The 17,079-nt window shown below is 35.1% G+C and overlaps 1 protein-coding gene and 1 pseudogene across 2 annotated transcripts; one reads left to right on the top strand and one right to left on the bottom strand.

Moving 5' to 3' along the window:
• Nucleotides 1-493: 493 nt before the first annotated feature.
• On the top strand, nt 494-3,292 carry LOC142608087 (G-type lectin S-receptor-like serine/threonine-protein kinase RLK1; annotated as a pseudogene).
• A 2,343-nt stretch (nt 3,293-5,635) lies between these two features.
• Nucleotides 5,636-10,513, bottom strand: LOC142608472 (uncharacterized). 2 transcript variants are annotated; one of them, XM_075780250.1, is made up of 10 exons: nt 10,284-10,421; nt 9,844-10,183; nt 8,515-8,656; nt 8,166-8,416; nt 7,852-8,058; nt 7,623-7,715; nt 7,424-7,528; nt 6,936-7,340; nt 6,678-6,756; nt 5,875-5,954 (listed from the first exon to the last, which is right to left on the bottom strand). In XM_075780250.1, exons 2-10 carry the CDS (start codon nt 10,168-10,170, stop codon nt 5,932-5,934), a joined length of 1,632 nt encoding a protein of 543 aa, XP_075636365.1. In that variant the 5' UTR covers nt 10,171-10,183; nt 10,284-10,421; the 3' UTR covers nt 5,875-5,931. The 2 variants fall into 2 exon arrangements, with proteins under 2 accessions (XP_075636367.1, XP_075636365.1); XM_075780252.1 differs by lacking the exon at nt 6,678-6,756 and having other exon boundaries at nt 5,636-5,954; nt 10,284-10,513.
• Between the last annotated feature and the right edge of the window lie 6,566 nt (nt 10,514-17,079).

Raw genomic sequence — 17,079 nt, 5'->3', positions numbered from 1 at the left:
TTTTTTTTTTTAAAATTACTTTCTCAAAAAAAAGTCTTTAAGAAAATTTAATCTTGTTAACAAATGCACAAACACATATTCAAATATGAATACATAGCTTCTTAAATTGACAAACTGGTTCAACAGTAACTGATAAAATTTTCACTCTAATCTAATTTTAGTGTATATGTATGTAAAACTCCCTCTTAGAGATTTGAACTTTGACCCTTGAACATTGACCCTTATCCCTTTATACCTCACAAGCATTTATACTTGTTGAGTGACCATCGCAAAAATTGGGCAGTGCTGTGCTATTACGAGACATTGATTGACCACGTTGCTGTAATATTTAATATTGTTATGACCATCGCACAGATTTTATGACCATGACACTGTTTTTGGCACTACCTCAGTTCGGTTGCTTGTTTGAATGGACTCTTTAATTTGTTGAAAAGTTGTGACCAAATCATCCTTAAAGCCAAACAGACTGACGTGCCTAGAAATATCCCTCGACTGCCAGAAAATTCAATGGACCAAGACAATAGTAACCCTTGGATGGCGATGTTGACTAAAGTAAGAATTTCGCTATAAGATTGATGAATTATACATATAATTTTGTCACAGTCTATTTACTCCGGACCTTAACTCCCATTTTGTTTATTGAATTGGCAATGGCTTTTGCTTTTGCTGTCACTCAAACGCTCTTTTTTTTGCTGCTTCTGCTACCAATTTACAGTACTGTTGCTCAAACTAATGGTGCCATTACATTAGGTGCCTCTCTCTCAGCAACTGATAACTCTTCTTGGTTCTCACCTTCTGGTGATTTTGCCTTCGGTTTTCGTCAACTCAGTCATACAAATCTCTTCTTTCTTTCTATATGGTATGCCAAGATTCCTGACAAAACCATAGTTTGGTATGCAAATGAAACACTTGCACCAAGAGGATCACAAGTGAATCTAACTGCTGACAATGGGCTAGTACTTACCAGCCCTCAAGGCCAACAGTTATGGAACTCTAGCTCGCCTACTGTTGCCTCTGGTGTGATGAACGATACAGGCAACTTTGTGCTAAAAGATAGTAACTCCAATGAGGTATGGTCGAGCTTCATGAATCCTACTGATACAATTTTGCCTACACAGACCATGGAAAATGAAGGGTCACTTTTTTCTCGACAATCAGAGACCAACTTTTCCAAAGGAAGATTCCAGGTACGATTTCTTGATGGGAATCTAGTGCTCAATACCATAAACTTGCCGTCAACATATGCTAATGACCCTCCTTATTATAAAAATGGAAGTATTGGTGATAATAATAATGTTAGTCCTGGCATACAATTGGCCTTAAACGAGTCAGGCTACATGTACATTGTGAGAGAGAACAACCAAAGATTTGTTCTTAGAGAGGGAGTAGTAAACTCAGAAACTGATTACTATTATAGAGCCACTCTCGACTTTGATGGGGTTTTCACCCTATATTCTCACCCAAAGGCTTCCATTGGAAGCTGGACTGTCGTCTGGTCTGTACCAGAAAACATTTGCACGGATATTTTTCTTGAACAAGGTGGTATTGGTGCATGTGGGTTTAACAGTATCTGCACCCTCAAAGATTCAAGGCCGACATGTAAATGCCCACCTGGATACTCTTTAATTGATCCAAATGATCAGTATAGTAGCTGCAAAGCGGACTTCATACAGGGTTGTGAAGAAGATAAGCTTAGTTCCACATATGATATCTATAGTGTAGAGGAACTAACATATACTGATTGGCCAACAGCAGATTACCTAAGGTTGGAGCCTTTTGCAGAAGTGGATTGTAGAAATTCTTGCCTGCAAGATTGTATCTGTGCTGTTGCAATATTTACAGAAAATAAAACCAGTTGGAAGAAGAAGCTACCACTCTCAAATGGGAGATTTGACGGCAAATTTAGTGGCAAAGCTTTCATCAAGGTTAGAAAATCCACTATACCTGGTTCTTATTTCCCAAATCCAAACAATACGCCAGATCGAGAGAAGAAAAACCAGGACGGTTTGATAATTCCAGGGTCAGTGCTTCTGGGTTCTTCCGTATTTGTTAACTTTATATTGATTGGTGCTTTTTGTTATGGTTTTTTCTTCATTTACCAGAAGAAACGTAACAAAATTAATAGAGGTAGCAGTGTCTTGGATATAAATTTGCATTGCTTTACATACAAAGAGCTTCAAGATGCTACAAATGAGTTCATGGAAGAGTTGGGAAAGGGGGCTTTTGGAATTGTCTACAAAGGAGCAATCCAGATGGGTTCTAACATCCCTGTTGCAGTCAAGAAGTTATATAGTTTTGCACAAGATGGTGATAAGGAATTCAAAGCTGAACTTAATATAATTGGTAAGACACATCACAAAAATCTGGTTAGACTGATTGATTCTGTGATGAGGGACAACAACGGTTACTGGTATACGAGTTCTTGAGGAATGGCACATTAGCAGATTTCCTTTTTGGAGATTTGAGACCAAATTGGAAGCAAAGAATCCAAATTGCTTTTGGAATTGCAAGAGGACTCTTGTATTTACATGAAGAGTGCAGCACCCAGATAATCCATTGTGATATAAAGCCTCAAAACATACTTCTTGATGAATATTACGAGGCTTGAATTTCTGACTTCGGATTAGCAAAGCTCTTGATGATGGGTCAAAGTCATACTAATACAGCCATTAGAGGAACAAAAGGGTACGTTGCACCTGAGTGGTTCAGGAATATGCCAGTCACTGCTAAAGTTGATGTATACAGCTTTGGTGTCATGCTGCTAGAGATCATTTGTTGTAGGAGAAGCGTAGATATGGAGTCTGGCAGAGAGGAGACAGCAATTTTGACTGATTGGGCTTATGACTGCTTCAGAGAAGGAACATTAGATGCTCTTGTAGAACGTGACATGGAGGCCTTGGAAGACAGAGAGAAGCTAGAAAGGTTTGTCATGATTGCTATTTGGTGTATTCAAGAAGACCCATCTCTTAGACCAACTATGAGGAACGTTATGCAGATGCTTGAAGGAGTTGTTGATGTATCTGTTCCACCCAGTCCATCTCCTTTTACTACTACAACGACTTTGTAAAGCTTTACAGTCACTTTGTATTATCTATTTGCAATCTGTCCTAAGGTAAGTGATTTGTAGTCAAGTTCGTATTGTGCTCCATTTAGACAACTCTGTTTTTAATTTTAGTTTGTGCCTTTATGAAGAAGAGGGCTCAACAAATGGACATTGCTGTAGTGGATATGTATGTAGTTCTTCAAAAATGATTATTAGATTCAATAAGAATGAATGAAATTCCTCTATTGCTCAAACGAAGATTAGCATACTTGAAACCAGAAGTCACATGTTGTAAACTGGGTAATGGTAGCAAGGTTGTTCTTCTTGTGTGATCATTTGTCTACTCTTTTCCTAGTTTGTTGCATTTTGACGTTGTTGTTGTCGTTCTTCTAACTCTAGTTCTTGCTCCCTTTACTGTATCAAAGCCACATATGATTCTCATTGATGCGAAAGCTACATATGACTCTCATTGATGTCAAACCTACAGGTTTACAAATTCTGTAATGTACAGGACATAAATGCAAACCATGGCTATCACGCCATGGCGGCAACAGCATCTCTGGGTCTAGCGTGGATCGAAAAGTCCAAATTCCTTGTTTAGAGAAAATTCATTGTATACCTGGTTTAGCGTTGATTTTTATTTTTATTTTCTTGATTCCGTGTTGAATCATTCTCCAAAACTCAGCAGTCACAATTCATGGAACTTTTATGCGCGTTTGCTTGCATTACATTGTCTACTTTCAATAGCCATATTTCCAACCATAGGTATATTGGCCAATGTCTTGCTGCATTCAATAGAATTGAGTGGACAAAATTTCCAAAACATGCAAATATATCAACTTTGGAAATCAGAAAAATCAATCCTGCTACATTCATGGAACCGTACTTGAACATGGTTCAGGAACACCATAATATTTTGGAAAGCCTTAATACAGGCATTTGCTTGGACTATTAAGAATCCAGTTGTATTGGTTTGGTGCTATGCTTAGATTTGTAAGGTCATATTTTTTTTGTTATTTGTGTTCGTTTGATGTTATGCTTAGGTTTGATTAATGCATTGCCAATGACCTTGTAGCTGAATTGATACCTTCTCATTCACTAAGTGCTTGAGAGTTTAAGAGAAAAAGGGTTTAAGCAGTAAATTTAACAGCATATTATAATTATCTCTAAAAAAAAGTTTGATTAATGCATTAAACCAACACAAATAAGATTATAGATCTTCTGCTATTTGTATTGATTGAGTTGGATTGTTTTTTTTTTTTTTTTCAATCTAACCATGGTGGGTTGAAATAAAAAATCCCCTCAACCAAATCCATGCACTACATAGTAAACTATTTTCACACTAAAGTTTATAGTCAGTCCAATCATCAATATTTATGGTAAAGAATGAAACCCTATCTTAATATTTGAAAGAATGTGCCCTAGCATATTAGTATTTGATCCCATTAGCATAAATGTCATGTATCCTGTTTGGGAAGAGAGACCATTTGTCTATAAAAAGTAAAAAACCTCATTGATATACATCTTCGAACTCCACTTTGGGTAAATTACGTAGATCACCGGTTTACTTTTTTCCTCCCTAAAGTGGGAGTCATTCAAATCCAAAAGTTCAAATAGATGGATTTTGACATGTTATGTATATCGATTACTCACTTGTTAAACCAACAACTTTGGTTCTAGATTATTGGAGGAGAGAGAGTGAGAGACACCAAATAACTCTACCAAAAGTCCATCAATACTTAAGCTAGAACTCCATTCAAACTACCACCATGCACCCTTGGTACCATGGTCACTTTACAAGTATAAATATTTATGGAATGTAGGAGGATAAGGACAGAGGTTCAAATATCCAGAAGGAAGGTTCATACATATATACACTAAAATTAAGTTAGAGTAGAATTTTTATCTTTAAAAAAAAAAAAAAAAAACCTCCATTCAAACTCAAAAAAGTTGAAATAAATAGGCTTAACCCATTTATGTATATTTACTTACTAAAATTGTTTTCAGTTTGACTAGCATTTTCAATTTGGTCAAACACTTGAAAATCCAAAAAGTGTTTAAAAATAAATGGTCGACGACCAAACAAACTCAACCTTTATTTTAGGAAAAAGTTAATAGACGTCCAAAGGGCTAACTTAAGAAATATTTTTTAAAACTTTTTATAGAAAAAGAAAAAAAAACATTAATTTTTTTGACAATTTAAAAAAAAAAAATTCATGGAAGTAATATTAAAACTTTTTTAAAATAGTCTATTATTTAATTTTCAGCACAGAACTCAACTCTTATATGTCCCCTCACATCACTTCCAATATGCTCAAAGTTTACACAGCATTTATACTGCATTAATAAAACTTGGATTTTGCTAATATGTGCCCTAAGGGCATACAATAATTAATCTTTTTTAGAAATATTTTCTCGAAAATTGAAAAAGTATTAACACATTTTTCAATTTTTGAGAAAATGTTTTCAAAAATAAATAGCTTAATGTGTGCCCTAAAGGCACACATAAACTGGACCCATAAAACTTTGTTATAGCCTACATTATAGTTCTCTCATCTATGAGGTGACCATGCATAGCATCAGTTTTGGCTGTTTTGCTCCCTTTGCTTTTGCCATGCTATAGTTAAAATGAATCCAAATACATGATTGACTAATTTAGTACAGATGGTGTTATCTTAACCAAGACAACTAAATTCAATAGCCATGTGTTGGAATTTAATTGGAAAACCTAAGGAATTGTACTAAGTTTCACCAATTTATAAAAAAAAAAAAAAAAAAAAAAAAAAAAAAAAAAAAAAAAAAAAAAATCTAATCCTTGACTAGTGGAAGTTTCTTCAAGCACAAAGCAGAGGGACTCCTCTGGCAACAGACCTTGATACGATGTCTCTTTACTTCATTGTTGATTGTGTTTCTGAAGAGGGGAAATAGAAAAGGAATATTAATACTTATTTGATTAAAATTAAGCTTCCACATCTGTTGGTTACACCTCTTTCTAGAACAAAAATCAGCTTTTAATTATACAAGAAAACCTTATTGACCATGAAAATACAGATGAAGTTTTTCTTATGGTGAATGTTTCAAAATGCAATTAATTAATGAATCTGATTTGACAACTGAACCTGCAGTGCTCTCAAAATTCAATCAAATGGACCAGAAAAAATCTTGCAACAGTTTACCTGACAATCTCCAAGGACACAACTGCTCAATGGTCACTTAAATTTTTCAATATAAATTTCATCTCATGTTTTACAGAATCAGACCAACAAAACATATGAGCCTAACCAAGCTACTGATTATGAATGACCTCATAGATCAAACAGGGAATATAACATCTGTGGCAACGCTACACAAGAATAGAAACTTTTCCTAGTTTTTGCAGGTTCTGAGCAAATACATAATTCTAGTCTAGTGGTTTGCCCAAAGCACTTATGCAACAGGTAGCTAAGTTTCCTGAGTATGTGAGGTTCCATTACCTTAGGAAAATTTATTTCCAAAGCCTGTCTATGTGTGCATAAATATGCATAGAAACACAAGAGACACTAATAAGGGTGACCTAGGAAAAGACCATTATGTATATTGTACCCTTTTCATAATATCACTTTAATAAAATGAAAGAAAATTTTGAATTCTTAACTCTCTGTCCTTGTGAGAACATTCTTTAACTTTGGTATGAGCATGATGCAGTCTGCTTGTGTATCTTGCAGACCCTTTAGCTGTTCAAACCATTTTAGCAAATCAATCTGAGGCCCATGAACAACCCAAGGTTTAGGTGACCCATTTTATGCCTCTGGCACATGGATATATTATCAATTATCCTTGACTTATTAGTACTATCATCAACTATCTTTTAAATATATAAAGATCAACCCAATAAATTGACTTTGGAACTTACACTGCTAGTAGAGGCTTGAGATCGTAGGCTATCGAGGGCAACCATAAATTCTGCACGCAATCGTGCCTCCATAGCAGTCCTTGCTGCACTCTCTGCCTGCAGCCGTGCCTCCATCTCAGCCCGTGCTGCACTCTCTGCCTGCAGTTGTGCCTGTATCACACTCCGTGCTGCACTTTCCTCCTGCAATTTCAACTTCATCTCACCAAGCTGCTCTTCAAGCGCATCACGCTCCATTTGAACCTCACCAAGAGCCTCTTTCTGCACTGGGATCAACCCAAGTCTCTGGCCCCGTACATGGCCTGGTCTAGAACCAATCACTGAATGAAACAATTCATCCTCAGTTGATGACGATAGTGGCACCCCCTCTTGTTCAGACTTCTGAGTGATTAACTGGTTAACTTGCTCCTGCAATAACAAATGCAAACTCACATCAGGTAGAACACACACAAAAATGTAAAATAGAAGCATCACACAAAATTTTTACTAACATAAATCTGTCTGGCATTGTCGTCACTCCAAGTACCATCACAATGACGATGGCACAGAAGCCATGTCCTGTATTCACTAGGCTGCTGACCAGTCAGGGGGTCCCGCTGTATTCAAGTTAACATAAAAGATTAACTAATAAATTAAAGACAAATGTAAAACATAATCAATTGCTTTTTTATCATTAATTTTTCTACTCACCGCATCATAACTCACGGCTGCAAAAGACTTGCTTCCTGTGATTTTACCCGTCTTTTGCTTTGATCGGTTTTCTTTATTTCTATCACTAATGGTCTTTGTAGGATAAACATATTCAAGTAGTCAATGTAGTGTACGTAATTGAAATGAAAAAGAAAACTTAGCAAACATAATTTAAGGTAATAGGAGGAAAATAAAGTAAATAGCATATAAAAGATGCATGGATTTTTACCTTAAAATCATCAGTACCAAAGTATGCAATAAGAGACTCCCATTGCTGCTCTGTGACCTCCTTGGGCCGGTTCTGCCTGCGATCCTCATCGTTGTCGTACTTACTGTAGTCCTTGGAGAGTTTTGCTCGCCAACCCCGATATCTTCGATTAGCCAACTGTAATATGCTGGCTCTTCGCAAGGGCGTATCCGGGACTCTCCACCTACCCTGAAATGACAACAAATAAAATACAATTGACAAACTAATAAAATAACAAATAGATTATTTACATTTCACACACACACATATATATACATACATATTCCCTTACTTACCAACACAGCTGCATCAATGTTATCTTTTGCCTCCTGCGGTACTTCTGCCCACTTCTTAACATTAAGCGGTGCATACGTCCTCATCTGTTGTACCACCTCATCCATAAACATCCGCTGATTTGGCCGCACGGCTGAATTAGACTTGTCTGAGAACTCAATGTCCAACTTTCCATCAGTACTCTCTTGTGCTCTCTTAGCCAGCTTCAAGCCTTTTGCAGGCCCTCGTCCTTTCTGTCTGATTGAGGTGGAAGCTGAAGTATTAAGCATCACAACCTTAGACCAAATCAAAAGGCCTAACAAGTATAAATGCATTAACAAAACTAAGCATATTGTAATAATGGAGTTATACTTTCAGATGTTGTTAATGTGTCCACTGAGAGCTCTGAAGGTGCTGATGATTGTGCAGGAAGGGGTGTATGCATGGAGGGATCAGTAGGTTGCTGATCAGACTGAGTGTCTGTATGATCTGGCTGTGATGCATCCATAATGTCCTACACAAAAGTGTAAACAAATGGCAAACTTTAATACCTGTGTCTGTGTGGTCTGTGCACATACAAAATGTAATTGGATCTATTATAACATGTGAAATGCTTCATAAGCCACATTGCAATCGGTAAATTGGACAGTTTCTATTCAAACAGAGAAAATGCTGAATCTGTTCGCCAAGAACACATTCTCTGAGAACAAGGGAAAAATCTTATGGAACTCCTCAAAACAAAGTGATGCAACTGCTCATTATTGCATTCAAGAGCCATTTGCAATGCATGCATAGCACAGATTTGTGATGATGATTAATGAGTAATGACAAGTATTTTAGGTTTTTATCCATGAGTAGATGGATGCCAAAACATTAAAGAACACTTCAATATATCACATATCAGTACCATTCTCCCTCACTTAAAACTACATCAATCAATAACTCATATCATCATCAACATCAACCTGAACCACTCAAAACCATCCAACCCAATCCGACCAGACACCAAACAGCCGGCTCTGAGTTCACTTGCAGTCGAAAATGGATTCTGTTAATCAAGACTCGTTAGGATTCAGGTGGGTGTCAGGTTTTCATATCATTATGCAAACCTGGTAAACCCGACCCGATCAAATTCTTTTAAAAACTAAGAAAGCTACATGTCATTTTCTCGTTGGCTAATTACATTTCTCACTTCTCCAATAACAAATATGTGCTCTCTCTCTCTCTCTCTCTCTCTCTCTCTCTCACATTTTGTGGCTTCTACGCAATTTACTAGTCAAGGTCCTGGACTAGATCTCGACTTTGGGCTTAGTGATTCAATCCCACAATCCGAGCTAGATGCCAAGATCATATGGCTTAAATTAATAGCACTCATTTGAAACTTAAAGAACTACAAGTGCTCAGTGACCAAAAGTTTAAGGTAAAGAGTTTGTAAATACTTCACTTTCTAGATCAACATCACATGTAGAAATCATCCCATATACAATAACAGCCATCATTAATTCACACACCAGGAACACATTAACAACATCTAGCTACACTAATAGTAATTTTTTTTCCTGTGTTCAATTGATAAGCTACAAGCGCAACCAGTCTTTTCGAACCCATGACTAGACTTTAAAAATGTGTGTGTGTGTGTGTGTGTGTAGAACACTTAACAGCAAAAAAAAAAAAAGTGTAAATGAAGAATAGGAGAGAGACCTGTTGTGAAGGGGAAGCAACAAAAGCAACGTCCACGACTTCAAGTGTTTCTTCATTAACAGTGGGCGCTTCTACTGCTTCTCTTGTACTTGGATTCTGCTCCTCCTTAGTTTTCTCTTGCTCTTCTTCATGCTCCTCATGGTCTTGCTTAGGGCCCTCCTCAACCTCTGATTTGGATTTCACCTTAAGTTTGTTAGTGCTTCCCTCTCCTTGTTCCTTCACCTCCTTTTTGTCCTTGATCTTCTTCTTCTTCTCCCCTTCCAATTCCAATATTCTAGCACTCCTCCTCTTCTTCTTACCCACTTCTTCTTCTCCCTCCTCACCCATTTTCACTCTGTACCTAAAATTTTAAATTTCCAAAATTAAACAAAAATAAATTAAAATTTAAGAAATTGGGGAACTGGGTATTGGAGAAAATTGAAGAAGAGATAATGGGTTACCTTTAATTTGAGTGAATCAGAGTGGATTTTTGCCGATTTGGGGATTTAGGGTTTTTCAGAGCTGACAGGATTTGCAGGGGTTTGAAAAGCTATTAAGGCGAAAAAACAGAACAGAAGGAAACGTTGTTCGAAACTTTTAAGGCGTTTGTCGGGGCTAAGCTAACAGATTATTATCGCCACGATAAAGTTGCTAAGGGATCTCCAATTTATCGCGATGAAAGAAGTAACGTACATTGCTATTATACAGTGCGGGTTCCAACTTTATCACGTCGAGAATCATAAATGTGACAACTAACAAGTGTCTACACTTTTGCCACAATAATATAACTGAAAAAAGAAAAAAATTGAAAGTGCATTCTCATCTGGACTTTTAAAATATAAAGTATAGTTCTTGCAGTGCAAAATTTTTAGTTTACATTATATTAGTATAATAAGGCTATAAAAATTACATTGTATACAAAAAAAATTTCGTGTAAATTTTGCCACAATAATATAATTGCAAAAAATGTATAATATTGTGCACGTTTGTTTCATATACAATATAAGATTTATATTAATAGTATAATTTTAAACCAATAGTTATCAATTTTTTATTATAGAGTGTATTAATTATCATAAGTAAAAATAGGGTAAAAGCATTCTTCTACATGTAATAATGTATTTTGCAAAAAATTATACAAATATTATAGTGAACTATAGTATTGGTTTTGATGAAAACTGAGTTACGTTAAATTGTAGCTTCTATGCTCAAACTTTTGATAGCTTGACAAGGTTGAAAAGAATGGGTTCTAAAGTAAGGTAATCACATTCATCACATTGCCTTCGTACACTAAGAAAGGCCGAAGTTTTACCAGGTAGGGTTATCTCCATCTAGTAGATTTCTTTTATGCAACTCCCTTATACCACACTCACTCATAGTATATGGGTATCTAGATGTTTTGAATCGAGTAAGATGTTATGATATATAAATGCTACTGTACCTTAATTTTTCATATGGTAAATTGATATTTACTTGTTCTCATAGATGAAGGTACATTGCTAAACCACACAAGTTCTCTATATTGATTTTTCTCATCTCTATTTTTTAATCTAGCTTAACTAATTTTCACAACATCATGCCATCAGTAGATTGGAGATGACTGACGTTGGGGCTATTACGAGAGGTAGAACAAATTAAGGCCACCCTATGTTTCCACCTGTCCAAGGCTCCTCTCAAGATTGATTAGATTGATTGGAGATCCGTTAATTAAGATAGAGAAGGAGCTATATAGATACATGTATTTATCCTTACAGAAGCCTAATTTCCTCATTACTCAAAAGATATATGAAATACCACTCCATCTTATATAATGCTTTCTTCATGTCAATCTTTAGTGTCGTGACTTATCTACCCTTGCTTTCCTCTCATTTTCCACATCAAGTTAGGTATTTCTTGGAGAATTATGGTTTAACCTTGGATCACTCAACTCGTTACAAAGGCTCCCTACCAAGGTGAAATAATGTTGGGAAGTATTTGTTTGAGCCTATTTGCCATAATCTTTGAGATTTTCTTGTAGATCACGTTATATAAATTAATCAGCCTAAAAAGATCCACTTTGGAGGCCCATCCACTAGACCTGCCTGCTATTCAGACTAGAATAAATGAAGCTTTTCTAAAAAAAAAAAAAAAAAAGAGCTGCTAATGGACTAAGACCTCCTATGTATAAGAAACATAGGATGAAAGAGAGCCAACAAAGGATAGGATTTTTAAAAAAAAAAAAAAAATATTACAGAGAGAATTAATCATTTTAATATTTGTTGAGGTACAATTTTTCTGACATACCACATATCTTAATTTCATTTGCCCACTTACCAAAACAATACCCATACAAGTCCAATAAATTATTTTGAGCCCTCACAAACATTTCCCATATTATTACCTAAATTGGGCTCTCACAAATATTTCTCATATTATTACCAAAATTGGACCACAAAATTATACCATCTCTATAAAAGCCTAAACTTATTTATTATTGGCAAAACCCTAAAAGCCCAACAAAGTCATTACAAAGCTCATTGCTACAGTCACCCTTTACAAAGCCCGTTGCTACATGACACCGATTACATGACATCCATTACCAAGCCCGTTGCTACATGGTACTCATTACAAATCCCGTTGCTACACCTTTTACAAAACTCGTTACTACACGACACCAATTACAAAGTTGTTGCTTTACAAAGCATATTTGGTACACGGTACAACAAATATGCCCTTAAAAATTTTCCTAGAGAGAAGAATGGAAATTAAAAGAGTAATTTATAGCTTAGTACAAGCAAGTCAAAAAACACGTGCAGTTAATTATATCATCACCAGCACACTTTTTATTATGATAGCAAGCGTTTTTTCTGTTCCAACAAACAAAGAGAAATGACTGGTCAAAAATTTCAAAAACTCAAACCCCAAGAAGAAGAAGAAGAAGAAGAAGAAGAAGAAGAAGAAAAAAAAAACAAGGTAGCACTAGTAGGAGTGTACAGTAGTAGAAGTAAGAGTAACTAATTTTTTTATTTTTTTGAGAAAGCTAATGGTGAAAATGAGAGAGAGAGAGAGAGAGAGAGAGAGAGAGAGAGAGAAGAAGAAGAAGAGGAAGAAGAAGAAGAAGAAGAAGATATGAACGCAAGCAAAGAAGCAAGCGTTAGAATTTATAGAAAGAGAAAGAAACAAAGGAAATAAAGGGAAGTTACGGATAAATCAAAGATAAACATTTTGTTGATTTTTCAATATTTTCATTTTCATTGAATTCAAATTGAATTGAATTGAATGGGATGAAAACAAAAACCACCTAACAAACTCTTTCAATAGAAATCACTTCTCTCTCTTTTTTGTTTCTCTCTCCTTTTTGTATATATATTTGTATGCGTGCATTAAATTTGGATGGGATTCTCACAAAGAGAGAGAGAGAGAGAGAGAGAGAGAGAGAGAGAGAGAGAGAGAGAGAGAGAATGGAGCGCTAAACACAGAGAGAGTGTAAGAGAGAGAGAGAGAGAGAGAGAGAGAGTTAGGGTTTGGTTGCGGAATCTTTTTGGCTTGGAGATCTTGAGGATTGTGCTCGCAGATTGATCCGCGCCGAGGTGATGGTTTTTATTTTTTTTCAATTTATTTTTGTTGCTTTTGTTTTGTTGGTTGATTTAGGTGAATTTGTTATGTATATGTGTGTTTGGGTTACATAGTGTTTGGATTGGTGGAATTTGTATCTGCATGTTCATTTTTTATTTACTAAATTTGGTTTTTGGATTTGCCAATTCAATTGTGTGGTGAAATATAGTTTGGAAGTATTTGTTTGAGCCTATTTGCTAGATTTTTTTTTCAAAATAATCAAATTCCTCAAACAATTTCATTAGTTAGCAAGGTTTTGAAACTATTTAGCAATCTATCAAATCAAATCTGTTAGACTCGATTTTGCTCTTTGAAATTGAGCAATGTGAAGTCGAGTTCCAGTTGGAAATCGAGTGTCTCACACTCGAGTTTCATATCCATAGCAGAAACTTCCCAAATCTCCAAGGCAAATCCACCTACAGCAGCAAACCCAAACCCAGCCCTCTAATCTTCACAAAAACAACAAACCCAAACCTAGGCAAATCCTCCATTTCTATGTTTTCTTGTTCTATGTTCTTTGGTCTGAAGAAGCTACAGCAGCAAACACAAACCCAAGTGAATCCTCCATCTCTATGTTTTCTTGTTCTTTGGTCTGATGAAGTTTGTAGCCTGTTAGGGAAATCGAGTGGCCGAGACTCGAGTTCCATAGAACTCGACCTCTTCACACTCTTTAGCACAACAAAATCAAGTTCTTTGCACTCGATTTGTTAGTTTCAAAACCTTGTTAACTAATGAATTTGTTTGAGGGATTCGGTTATTTTGAAAGAAAAAAAAAATCCCTATTTGCCATAATCTTTGAGATTTTCTTGTAGATCGCATTATATAAATTAATTAGCCTAAAAAGATCCACTTTGGAGGCCCCATCCACTAGGCTTGAAAAAGGATAGGATTTTTAATTAAAAAAAATTACAGAGAGAATTAATCATTTTAATATTTGTTGAGGTACAATTTTTCTGACATGCAACATGTCTTAATTTCATTTGCCCACTCACCAAAAAAATACCCATTCAAGTCCCATAAATTATTTTGGGCCCTCACAAATATTTCTCATATTATTACCAAAATTGGGCCACAAAATTATACCATCTCTATAAAAGCCTAAACTTATTTGTCATTGGCAAAACCCTAAAAGCCCAACAAATTCATTACAAAGTCTATTGCTACACATCACCCTTTACAAAGCCCGTTGCTACACGGCACCGATTACATGGCATCCATTACAAAGCCCATTGCTACATGGTACTCATTACAAAGCCCGTTGCTACACCTTTTACAAAGCCCATTGCTACACAACACCAATTACAAAGTCTGTTGCTTTACAAAGCCTGTTGCTACACAACACCCATTACAAAGCCTATTGCTACATAGCATTCTTTTACAAAGTCCGTCGCTATACGGTACCATATTACAAGCCAGGAGAAACACTTGACAATATTTATCAAAGCCCAGGCCTGCACCTGGCAATATTTTACAAAATCCCAAAATATTTTTAAAAGGCCAAATACTACTTTTGACAATATCTTATTAAAAGCTCAAATATTATTTTGACAACATCTTACAAAAAGCTCAATACTAATTCAGCAACGTTTTATCAAAAAGCCCAAAACTATTAATTTTTGGGCCAACAATTATTTTATCAATACCCAAATATTATTTGGCAAAAATATTATATTATGCTCAAAACCCAAAGTTAATAATCTTTGGCAACAACATATTTTGACATACTAAATTCCCTAGAAAATATGATAACTCATGGGAAACATAAATTAATTATGACATATTACCAATTTCATAAAACTATTTATTCTACAAAATTTATGGGAATTATATTTCTTTTTTCCGTAAGAAATTACAATTACAAAAGCCCATGCATATTGTAAACCCATGGCAAAGCAATTTATTTTGTAAGGACATGCAAGCCCAAGAGCTCAATGACAAGGCCCGACCGAAATAGTCTAGCCCATGTGCCAAATCTCTGCAACTAAAGCTCATATGGGTGACTAAAATGGTTAGGCTGGTTACAATTTAGTTTCAGCACAACTAGATTGACAGTTAGGACCCACTACAATCACCTTCAGCTTGTCAAATTAGGTTAGAGGGAAACACATGTCAAACTAAGCTTAAACCCTCTGATGATGATTAACAAGATATAAAGGCTGTGCTAATGCATGAAGGCTAAAGTTAGCCACCTCTTCTCTCTTTTCCAATAAATTCAATCAAAAGGCTAAGGAAAGTCATAGCCATACCTTAGAAGTTTCTAGAATTACTACTAAACTGCTCATTACCTTACTAAAAATATATAGGATTTGGTTCATAAACCAAGCACATGAACTGAATGGGGAAAACTCAGGGAATGTGGTTTGTAAGGCACCAAGGAGATCTCCATCAAAGTTTTCAACAAGGGGATCCAAGATTGACACTTGGCTTAAAGTGACACAATCTGCCTTAGAAACTCCGATACTAGCAATGGATAACCAACATTACTAGCCCTAATACATATTTATCTTGTGCGGTTATAACTGTACATATAATTTTGCATTTATATATTCATCTACTTTAATTTAGATGTTTATAACTTAATAATGAAATCTATAAACAAGGTTATTAAAACAATCATATTTCTATGATTCAAAAAGTCACCATTTCTTTTTTCAAAAAAAAGGTCTATAAACACAAAATTTCTCAATAGTAAAAGATCAAACAAATTGAAAAATGTGTTCCACAAATATAATTTTGTATTAATCAAGTAATGAGTATAATCCCTGTTTTTTTTTTACTCTTTTACAAAAAGTGCTCATCTGATTCTATCTTCTTTGTGATCTTGACTCAAACGAGAAATTTTCATCAATATGGTTGGAAGATGGATCAAATGGTCTTCACAACGAATCTCTGGTTTTGAGCTTGTTAGAGATTTGTTGTCCCTCGAGTTCTTCAAACCCTTCAAATGTTCTTCAAGTTCTTCAAAGATTCTTCAAGTTCTTCGAAGATTCTTGAGATAGAATTTCTCTAGAGCATGGGACTCTTGAAAACTTGGTCTTAAAAATGAGAGGGGATGTCCTCTATTTATAGTGGTTTTAGAGGATAAGCTCCGCTTTGAATTGATATGCTTGAAAATATGTAGTAGACTCTTGATTGGCCCAAATTCTTCTTAGATATAATTATATCTATTTATCTATTTTGATAAAGATAATAATCAACAAAGATAAATACTTATTTCTATTTATTTTAATAAAGATAATTATCCATCAATTTTGAATAGAAAATTTATCTTTATTTCATTTATTTATTCTAATAAAGATAATTATCCATAAATTTTGAATAGGAAATTTATTTTTATCTTGTGGGCCAAATGACACGTAGAAAATTTTGATATGCCAATGTGATGTCAATTTAGATGACACATGTCATCATTTAATTTAATGACATATTAATTTAAAACTTATCACTAAATTTTGATGTGGGATTTAATAATTGGCTAAAAATTTTGCCTCCTACAAGGTCCTTTACATTTCCTTGGAATTAAAAAAAAAAAAAAACTTTGACATACCACTAACCTAATCACTTCATACATTAACAAAATTTAAGGCTTATTATTACTTCCATTAAGATATTATGGATATCTTAATTGATTGAGACCAAACTGGAGAAATTACTTTCATATTT

Source organism: Castanea sativa, chromosome 8 (assembly GCF_040712315.1).
Source record: "Castanea sativa cultivar Marrone di Chiusa Pesio chromosome 8, ASM4071231v1".
NCBI classification, from domain to species: Eukaryota; Viridiplantae; Streptophyta; class Magnoliopsida; order Fagales; family Fagaceae; genus Castanea; species Castanea sativa.
This window is presented reverse-complemented; position numbering and strand designations above follow the sequence as displayed.